Genomic DNA, 10,987 nt, shown 5'->3' with positions numbered 1-10,987 from the left:
ATGTCTGTCGAGGCCTCGCGGCGGTTGTCACGGGCTCGATGGGGAGTTCCGGGTCGTGACATGTTCCACCGCTAGTGTCGAATGTCTCTATTGCTAAAAAGTTGAAGGAAGCTAGGCAACTTGGTTGTGTTTCTTTTACGGGTGAGTTGGACCCAACCGTAGCCAAAGAATGGATTAATCAGGTTTCGGAGACGTTCTCTGATATGAAGTTGGATGTTGACCTGAAATTGATGGTGGCCACGAGATTACTAGAGAAGAGAGCTCGTACATGGTGGAATTCAGTAAAATCCCGTTCCACTACTCCTCCATCTTGGTCAGACTTCCTAAGAGAATTTGATGGTTAGTATTTCACTTATTTCCATCAGAAAGAAAAGAAAAGAGAATTTCTGAGTTTGAAACAAGGAAATTTAACTGTAGAGGAGTACGAAGCTCATTCTAACGAGCTGATGTTATATGTGCCGGATTTGGTGAAATTTAAGCAAGATCAAGCCAATTATTTCGAAGAAGGGCTCCGTAATGAGATTAGAGAGTGGATGACAGTGATTGGTAGGGAGTCACATAAGGAGGTGGTACAAATGGCTTTACGGGCTGAGAAGCTCGCGATTGAGAATAGGAGGATTCGGACCGAGTTTGTAAAAAGGAGAAATTTGAGTGTATCTTCTAGTCAGCCACCAAAAAGGGGCAAAGACTCATCTGCTTCAGGGAGTACTACCTCTGTTTCAGTGACATCTCCTCGACCTTCATTTTCATAGACAAAATAGAGGCCTTAAAGATTCAGTAGATCTGCGATGACTACTTCCTGAAAGAGTTTCGGAGGTTTTGATAGATGCAGCAGATGTGGGAAGAATCATGTTGGGCCGTGTAAGGGACCAGTACGATGTTATCATTGTGATCAGCTGAGCCACATTAAGAGTGAGTGCCCACAACTAGGACAGGCTACTACAATTGCTCCATCTCCACCAACTCGTACGGATATGCGGAGGAGAGATCCTTCTGGGTTACCACCGAGGTAGGGAGTGGTTATACAGTCTGGTGTAGAGAGTAACACCCTGGCATATCCACCTTCGAGACCAAAGAATCGTACTTCAACAAGAGTTTTCGCTGTGACGGAAGATGAGGCACGGGTCCGACCTGAAGTAGTGATAGGTATCATGTCTTTATTTGATAAAGATGCTTATGTTTTGATAGATTCTGGCTTAGATAGGTCTTATGTGAGTATGGCATTTGCATCAATTGCTGATAGAAACCTGTCACCATTAGAGGAAAAAATTGTAGTTCACACCCCTTTAGGTGAAAAACTAGTTAGAAACAGTTGTTTTAGAGATTGTGGAGTAATGGTTGGTGAGGAAGAATTTAGAGGTGACTTGATTCCTCTAGAAATCCAAGATTTTGATTTGATATTGGGTATGGACTGGTTAACTGCACATTGGGCGAACATGGATTGTTTCCGGAAAGAAGTTGTTCTTCGAAATTCGGAGGGAGTAGAGATTGTTTTTGCAAGGGAACGTCGAGTATTACCGTCCTGTGTAATCTCGGCCATCAAAGCTTTGAAATTAGTACAGAAAGGGTATCCAGCTTATTTGGCTCACGTGATTGATATTTCAAAAGGGGAACCTAAATTAGAGGATGTCCCAATAGTAAGTGAGTTTTCTTATGTATTTCCTAATGAGTTACCGAGACTACCTCCTGATCGAGAGCTTGAATTCCCTATTGATTTACTTTCAAGTACCGCATCTATTTCTATCCCTCCATATAGAATGGCTCTGGTAGAGTTGAAGGAACTGAAAGTCCAGTTGCAAGATTTGGTGGATAAAGGTTTCATTTGCCTTAGCATTTCTCTTTGGGGAGCACCAGTCCTATTTGTAAAGAAGAATGATGGCACTCTTCGATTGTGTATCGATTACCGTCAGCTGAACCGAGTGACCATCAAGAATAAATACCCTCTACCTCAGATCGATGATCTTTGTGATCAATTACGAGGTGCTATGGTGTTTTCAAAGATTGATTTGAGGTTTGGGTATTATCAGTTGAAGATTAAGGAGCAGGATGTACCCAAGACTGCTTTTAGGACGCGTTATGGGCATTATGAGTTTCTGGTGATGCCGTTTGGTTTGACTAATGCCCCGGTAGCTTTTATGGATCTTATTAACAAGGTGTTCCATCCATATTTAGATAAGTTTGTGATAGTGTTCATAGACAACATCCTAGTTTATTCGAAGAATGATGATGAACATGCTGCTCATTTGTGCATTGTGTTGCAAACTTTGCGCGAGAGACAACTCAATGCCAAGTTCTCTAAATGTGAGTTTTGGTTAAAGGAAGTGGTTTTCTTGGGACATGTGGTGTCCGGAGCTGAAATTTATGTCGATCCTAAGAAGATTGAGACAATCTTACAATGGGAGCAACCGAGAACGATAACTGAGATTCGTAGTTTCCTTGGATTAGCTGGTTATTATTAGAGATTTGTTTAGGGATTTTCATTGATAGCAGCTCCTCTGACTCATTTGACTCGTAAAGGAGTTAAGTTTGAGTGGGATGATGTTTGTGAGAATCGATTTCAAGAGCTAAAGAATCGGTTAACCTCCGTTCCTGTTTTAACATTTCCTGTTAATGGAAAAGAATTTGTGGTATACAGTGATGCATCTAAGTTGGGATTAGGGTGTGTGTTGATGCAAGATGAGAAAGTGATAGCTTATGCTTCTTGGCAGTTAAAGAAACATGAGATGAATTACCCTACTCATGACTTGGAGTTGGCAACAGTAGTCTTCGCATTGAAGATTTGGAGACATTATTTATATGGTGAGCGTTGTCTGATTTTTACTGATCATAAGAGTTTGAAATATTTGCTCACCCAGAAAGAACTTAATTTGAGACAAAGACGGTGGCTGGAGTTTATTAAGGATTACGACTTGGTGATTGATTATCACCCTGGAAAGGCAAATGTTGTAGTGGATGCTTTAAGTCGTAAATCCTCATCTTCATTAGCTGTACTTCGGAGTTCTTATTTTTTGATATTACTTGAGATGAAATCTCTAGGGATCCAGTTGAATAATGGTGAGGATGGAACCCTACTTGCTAGTTTCGTTGTGAGACCTTCATTGTTGATCAAATCAGAGAATTGCAGAAATTTGATGATTGGTTGAAACAGGAAGTTCAAAAGCTGCAAGATGGAGTAATTAGTGAGTTTAGACTTAATGATGATGGTACCTTGATGCTTAGAGACCGGATTTATGTTCCTAAAGATGACCAGTTGAGACAAGCTATTTTGGAGGAAGCTCATTCTTTCGCCTACGCTTTACATCTCGGAAGCACCAAGATGTATTAGACTATTAAGGAAAGTTATTGGTGGCCGGGTATGAAACGAGACATAGCAGAGTTTGTAGCGAAATGTCTCACGTGCCAACAGATCAAGGTGAAGCATCACAAACCATCAAGTACTCTTCAGCCTTTACCGATTCCTAAATGGAAGTGGGAACACGTGACTATGGACTTTGTATTGGGTTTGCCGCGGACACAAAGTGGGAAGGATGCTATTTGGGTGATTGTGGATAGATTGACTAAGTCCGCCCATTTTTTGGCTATCCACTAATTGTTGAATTCTTATTACAAATCATAAATGAGGCTCACAGTCTTATAAAGATAATAATATAATAGATTTCCTACGTGTTCTTTAGAGAAAATATAAAGTTAAAAGAAGAACGAGCAAGGGATGAAAGAAAAATTCAAGAGTGGATATTATAAATTGAAAAAAAAATAGTTGAGAAGTGTTAAAAAATTAAGATTTATTAAGCATATAATTAAAAAAAAAAAGAAAATATGTCATTTTATTAATTATTTTTTACTTTTACATATTTTTAATAGGAAATGAGATAATTAGTTCCAAGTTAATAAGAATTGAGAAATGAGAAAAAATAAATATTTATTAGACATGAGAGAATAAGTAAATATTTTATTTTTTATATATTTTAATATAATTAATTATATTATTATTATAAAAATAGAAAGTCTTTTCAAATTTGAATGTAAAATCCTCGTTTGTCCTCGTTTGTATAACCTTATCCAAAGGCCGGGCCTACAAAGCATATGCACCAGAAATACCGCTACGAATTGTTAAGAAACTCCAGCCCAAAGCAAAAATCATAACATTTAGCCACAAGTATAGGATGCTGCTTTATTTTTCACAATAAGAAACATATATATAGGTCAAGGAACAAGCATACAAGACAAGAAGAAAGGTCGCGGACAGCATAGTCCCTTGTAAAGACAAAAGTGGATATACTACAAGATGATGATCTCACAAGAGTTAAGAGTTTATTAGTTTCTTAAGCAATTGAAATCAAAACAACAGCTATCAGGAGGTAGGATAAAAACATGAACAAGAGTATATATAGATATAACCCAACACTCAAAGTAAGCTGTGAGCATATACCGTGGACAGGCAACCACATGTAGTAGTTATATCTTTCCCTGCGCAAGGCCATGTAGCACCTCTAATGAAGTTGTCCCTCCAAATTGCGGCCCATGGAGTTAAAGTAACATTTGTTAACACAGAGGTCACACATGAAAAAATTTTGGTTTCATTGCCTGAGAAAGTTGAGGAGCGGAGTCTGATAAGCCTTGATTCAATTCCTGACGGAGTGGATGAGGATGGACGAAACGATGCTGTTAAGATGATGGAAGCAATGCGCAGAGCTATGCCAGGTTATTTTGAGGACTACTTGATCAAGAAAATTAACCAGTCAAATGTCAATGAGAAGATCACTTGTGTTATAGCTGATACATCAGTTGGGTGGGCACTAGAAGTGGCCAAGAAGGTGGGAATCGAAGCAGTTGCAGTTTGGCCTGCTGGAGCAGCATGCTTGGCCCTTGCAGTACACGTTCCACAACTTCTTGAGGCTGAGATCATAAACATTGATGGTAAAATGGGAATACCTATAGTAAATAGTAGAATATGTCTTTTGAAATAATCATGTTGGCCTTTAACTTTCATTTAAGCTCAATGTTTTTAAGTTTATGATTATAGTTTGTACAATTCAACCGTTATTGTTTGAGGAAAAAAAAAAAGGCACCAACTCAGAAAAGATCATCTGTCGGTAAAGCAATATATACATACCATTTTTGTATTTTGACTTGATTTTAATTTGAGGACAAACAAAGTAGTTGAAAGCTTTTGAGCGCTTGATCTATATGAAAAACTTGAATTTCTAGGAATTGTAATGAAAGATGAGCCAATCTCGCTGTCAGAGGATGTCCCTTCCTGGAGAAGCTCTGAAATTGGATGGAGAAGCAGTGATCCAGTCTTGCACAAAGCTATCCTTGGATTTTATTCTATTGTTCCCGAGTATGCCAAATTTTATGACTGGTTACTTTGAAACTCAGTTTACGAGCTAGACTCATCAGCCTTGAAATTGATTCCGAACGTCTTGCCTATTGGTCCATTACTGGCTAGTAACCATTTGGGAGGTTTTGCTGGAAGCACTTGGCCTGAAGACTCAACATGCTTAGAGTGGCTTGACAAACAAACTGCTGGTTCTGTCATTTATGTTGCATTTGGTAGCTCAACAATAACATGTTCTCAACAAGTGGAAGAACTAGCTCTTGGTCTTGAACTTGCAGGCCAACCATTTTTATGGGTTGTTCGATCAGACTTTATGGATAGATCAATTGCTAAATTCCCTGATGAATTCAAAAGTAGAGTAGCTGAACGTGCAAAATTTGTAGAATGGGCGCCTCAGGAAAAGGTGTTGGCTCACCCTTCTGTTTCTTGTTTCATGAGCCACTGTGGCTGGAATTCCACAATAGAGGGTCTAAGCATGGGGGTACCCTTTTTATGTTGGCCTTACATAGCAGATCAATTCAGCAATAAAAACTATATTTGTGATGTTTTGAAGATTGGTTTAGAACTGTTCAAAGATGAAAATGGAATCACAACAAAGCATGAAGTAAGTACAAAGATAAACAAATTGCTCTCTTCTGATGTTATAAAGGCAAATGCGCTGCATATAAAGGAAATTGCCAGAAAGAGTTTCAATGAAGGTGGGTCTTCTTTCAAGAACTTTAAGATCTTTATTGAACATATTAAGAGCCTTTAATTAGGCCTACCAAATCATTCTGCACAATGATAGAAGACAGATTCTATCAAAGTTGTTGTGATTGTATACCTAAAAAAAATAAGTTGGTCTAGTGATTGATTATCAAATTAAAGGCAGTTCTCTGTTGAAATTTGAAGCTACCTTAGGTACTCTTGGCGCCAGAAGTTTAGAATTCGTTTTTTTGAGGTTGATGGCTGCGTGGTGCTGTGAAAAGAGACTGCTTCACGTTACTTGTTGTAGTTGAAGGAATGGAGCGTTAAGGCCCCTCTTTCGTAATCATTATTACTTGTTCTGTTTTAAGCCTAAATTTATGGATTTAGGTTGCTTTGTTTTCTGCCCTTTACCTACTTCTGGTTGTTAACCAGGGGACATTAACCCTTGTTTGTTTTATATAAGCTTTTAATGCTGTAATGAAATTCTTCGTCTTCTTCATTAACACTCTCAACTGCAATAGTTTATAGTTCTTTGTATATTAAGTGGAATTTGTTCAATATTAATATCCTATTATTCATAACCAAAAATATATGTCCTATTATCCAACTTGTTCTGCGTACATGTGAAAAGTGGTGAATGCATGCACATCAAAAGCCAAATTTTTATTTGTATTCCTCTGTAGAGTACATAGAGAACATCTACCAAGTGCCAAGTATGTATGCACTTAACCTCTAGCGGTTCAATAGAAATTCCAGATTACAAATAATTAAAAATAGTTTTAAGTTGTAACCACTTTTTTTTTTAAGAAAAAATGCTTCAAGTGGCCGGATTTGCTTTAGTCCTTACAAGGAGAAAAATACAGGTGGAAGAAACAAGAACTCACATTAAACATTAAACAATAAAAGGGGACACTTAATCATACTCCTATGTGAAGAAAGAGTTAGTTGTTGATGAATTGACAACCAGATATATTTAAACAATTGAAAATGAAAGGATAGCTATCCGTAGGTAGGCTAAACAGCAAGAAAAAATAATATAAGTGCGGCTTAGGACCCAAAGCAAGCTAGTCTGGGGAAGTAGTGGCGGTATCCATGGCTAGAAAACCACATGTACTGGCTATACCCTTCCCAGCACAAGGCCATGTGGCGCCTTTCATGAAGTTGGCCCTCCAAATTGCTGCTAATGGAGTGAAAATCACATTCGTTAATTCAGAGTCTGTACATGAAAGAATTATGGCTTCAGTATCAGCGGACATCGAAGAGCAAAGCCTGATAAGTCTAGTTTCAATTCCTGATGCTTTAGAATCAAGGGGTGCTCAAAGAAATGCTGTTAATTTCACAAAAAGGGCACAGAAAGGTATGCCGGGTTCATTGAAGAACTTGATTGAGAAAATAAACCAGTCTAACATCAATGAGCAAATCACTTGTGTTTTAGCTGATACAACGGCTGTGTGGGCACTGGAAGTGGCCAAGGAAATGGGGATCGGGCGAATTGCAGTTCAAGTTGCTGGACCAGCAGTTTTGGCCCTCTCACTACAAATTCCACAGCTACTTGGGGCTGGAATTCTGGATAACGATGGTAAGAATCTGGCAGCATTTATAATTAACTATACATGTACTTGATATGATTTTGGGGTTGGCTTTAGGTATATACACCTATTCTGGTTTAATTACTATATAGTTTACAATGTATTACATGATAAAAACACAATGACAAGGTCATGTGTACTTTAACTGAAAATGCTAACAGTATTCTTATTTATTTGTATTTTTTAAAAGCTTGACTATGGATAGAATAATTTGAACTTTGCAGGAATTCTAGTGAAAGGCGAATCAATCTCATTATCAAAGGAAATCCCTACCTGGAGTAGGTCAGATATTCCATGGAGCAGCAGTGATCCAGAAATGCAGAAAGCTATATTTGGACTTTCTTGTACCTTACCCAAAATTGTTGGATTTACCAACTTGATTCTTTCCAACACATTTTATGAACTAGATGCATCAGCCTTGAAATTGGTTCCTAACATCTTACCTATAGGCCCGTTACATGCCAGAAACTATATGGGAACTTTTGCTGGAAACTTTTGGCCTGAGGACTCAATTTGCATAAGCTGGCTTGATCAACAAACTGCAGGCTCTGTCATCTATGTTGCATTCGGTAGCACAGGAAAATTTAGCCCACAACAAGTAGATGAACTGGCACTTGGTCTTGAACTCACTGGCCATCCATTTTTATGGGTAGTCAGATCCAACCTTTCAAATGGATCAGTTACTAAATTTCCTGAAGGATTCATAGAAAGAATAGCTGATCGTGGAAAAATTGTTGAATGGGGGCCTCAGGAAAAGGTGTTAGCTCACCCTTCTGTTGCTTGTTTCGTAAGCCATTGTGGATGGAATTCCACTCTGGAGGGTTTAAGCAAGGGGATACCCTTCCTATGTTGGCCTTACTTCACTGATCAGTTACATAATAAAAGCTATATTTGTGACGTTTGGAGGATTGGTTTGGGAGTTGACCCAGATGAAAATGGAATCATAACAAGGCACGAAATTAGTACAAAAATAAAAGCAGTGCTCTCGTCTGATGCTATAAAAGCAAACGCCCTGCACCTAAAGGAGCTTGCCAGAAAGAGTATCAATGAAGGCGGGTCTTCCTACAAGAATTTCAAGAGCTTTATTGAACAGATAAAGGGTGTCTAGACCAGACAAATCTTTTATAAATCTCTTATAAACAGAATTTGCCTAAGTTGTCTCAAACATAAGAAATAGATAAATCAAAGGAAATGGTCTGGTGCTTGACTAGTTCTTCATAAGGGCAGTTGTTAAGACTTTTTCAAGGAATAGAAATGTAATAAGTTGTATGCTATTCTATGTTCTTAGTATTTGTCACTTTTCATCTGCACTCCTTCCTGTAAAGGCTGAAAGTTGTGTGGAATCTCCTGAAGGCTGAAATTTCTTCTTGGTATTGGAAAAAAACTTTTGTAGTCAAGAGAAATTGCTAGAACGGTCCATCCTTCTCTAGGTATCGAGACTTTATTTTGTTAATCGAGACTTATCTTGTTGACCTAAATGTCAGTCCGGATGGGTGAAAATTGAAAGAGGATTCATTGCTTCCATGTCTTTCCCATTGTCATTCTGTGACACCTAATTCAATTTTGTCAACACAGTGAGTTCGAAATATATCAAGTAAAAGGATGAAATTTCTTCGATTGTATATGCTTTGTGTCACAAATTACGTTCCTCCACTTAAATATGTGATAGTCCATGTGGCGCTTGGGTGCACGTTTCCACACAAGTCAGCCAATAACTCTATGTATATCTTTACTAGTGAGACAGCCCAATAATTCACCGATTGCTCACCCCTTATAAAGAGTTTACGAGGTTTTACAAGTATTTCACCAAGACCGTTACAATGCATGAGATGGGGACAATTTTTTCCTAAAAGGTCTTCCCCTTAAAGACTTAACAAACATTTCTACAGATGTCACCAAGTACCATTACAATGTTTAAAAGGGGGACATCTCCCTTAAGGATACAAAAGACTTAATCTCCTAGGTAGTTTTACCCTGTCATAGCCCTATACAAGGTTGGCTCATGACATCCTCCCCCACTTAATCTATTGATGTCCTCATTGAATTGTTGACTTGGGGCTTTTCAATTTTCTAGTTGAAGGTGAGGAGATCGACTTCATTTTCCCTAGTGATTTCATCTATGCCTAAACCTTCTCATTTAACCAAATACTCTTGTGTTGGTCGTCGGTTGATTATGATCATCTTCTTTGTAGGAATCTCCTCTACTCAACGTTGTGATGGGGGCTGGGTGGTGATGGCAGCTATCATGGCTTAACTCCTGCTAGTATCTATTGGATCTACGTGGGACAACTTTAGGTTGTTGATGTGAAACACTAGATGCACCTTCATCCATTTTGGTGAATCAATCTTGTAAAAGGTCTTCCCCACCTTAGCTGTAATTTACATAGGGCCTTTATACTTCCACATTAGTCGTCTATCTCTTTTTCTTAAGAATATGAGTTGTTTAAGTACCAATTTCGCTAGCACAAGGTCCTTTACCTTAAAATGATGCTCTTTTCGACCTTTGTCTACCCACTTCTTCATGTGACTAAAGGCTTTCTCTAGATAAGCTTAAGCGATCTTAGTATTTTGTCTCCATACCTTGCAAAAGTTAAATGCTCGAGGGTTCTTCCCGTTGTAGGATTCCACTAAGGTGTGGGGAAGTCTAGGTTGTTGCCTTGTGACAACCTCAAAAGGGTTTTGTTTATGGCGAAAATCTTTTATGAATTGAGACATAATTTAGCCACATTTAATAGATTAGGCCAATTCTTTTAGTTTGCTTGTTCGAAGTGTCATACAAATTCCTCTAGTAGGCCACTAAAGCATTCTGTTTGACCATTTCTTTGTAGATGATAATTAGAGGAGATGTTAAGTTCTAACCCCAATAGCTTGAAAAACTCTTTAAAAAAAATAGTAAACCATGGATCTCTATCGCTGATTATGATCTTAGGTACCCCTAAATACTTTACCACATGTTTGAAAACTATACGGTTTGTTTCTTCTATAAAGCCAAACTTCTATACTAAGATGACTGTAGCATACTTTGAAAATAGATCCATTACCACTAGAATTGTTGTCATATCTCCCACTTTCAGAAGCCCTACTATGAAATCAAGAAAAATGCTTTCCCAAGATTTGCTCGGTGTGGGTAGCGATTCAAGCATTCCTGTAGGCTTTTGTCTCTCCACTTTGTCCTATTAGCAAATAAAGCATGTCTTGGTTTAATCCATCACATCTTACCGCATGTGAAGCCAATAGTAAGCTTGTTTCAATAATGCCACCGTGCGTTGCCAACTTGGATCTCCTACACATGGAGTGTCATCACATTCCCGCATCAACTTTTGTCTTAACTCTTCAACTTTCGAAACAAATATTCGTGGCCCTTTTGTTAGTT

The 10,987-nt window shown here is 38.3% G+C and overlaps 1 protein-coding gene and 1 pseudogene across 2 annotated transcripts; both read left to right on the top strand.

Moving 5' to 3' along the window:
- Nucleotides 1,335-6,316, top strand: LOC108661172 (annotated as a pseudogene).
- LOC18604806 (UDP-glycosyltransferase 83A1) lies at nt 7,115-9,046 on the top strand. 2 transcript variants are annotated; one of them, XM_018117199.1, is made up of 3 exons: nt 7,115-7,382; nt 7,461-7,604; nt 7,839-9,046. In XM_018117199.1, exons 1-3 carry the CDS (start codon nt 7,118-7,120, stop codon nt 8,720-8,722), a joined length of 1,293 nt encoding a protein of 430 aa, XP_017972688.1. In that variant the 5' UTR covers nt 7,115-7,117; the 3' UTR covers nt 8,723-9,046. The 2 variants fall into 2 exon arrangements, with proteins under 2 accessions (XP_017972688.1, XP_007037530.2); XM_007037468.2 differs by having other exon boundaries at nt 7,115-7,604.

The sequence above is a fragment of the Theobroma cacao genome, chromosome 3 (genome assembly GCF_000208745.1).
Source record: "Theobroma cacao cultivar B97-61/B2 chromosome 3, Criollo_cocoa_genome_V2, whole genome shotgun sequence".
Classification (NCBI taxonomy): Eukaryota; Viridiplantae; Streptophyta; class Magnoliopsida; order Malvales; family Malvaceae; genus Theobroma; species Theobroma cacao.
Note: the sequence above shows the minus strand (reverse complement) of the source record. Positions and strands in the feature narration are given on the sequence as shown.

Bases quoted from the DNA above. Each gene is read 5' to 3' on its own strand.
- LOC18604806 (XM_007037468.2), top strand. From the start codon at position 7,118: ATGGCTAGAAAACCACATGTACTGGCTATACCCTTCCCAGCACAAGGC. The intron at 7,605-7,838 runs GTAAGAATCTGG...TGAACTTTGCAG, and splicing joins TGGAATTCTGGATAACGATG to GAATTCTAGTGAAAGGCGAA.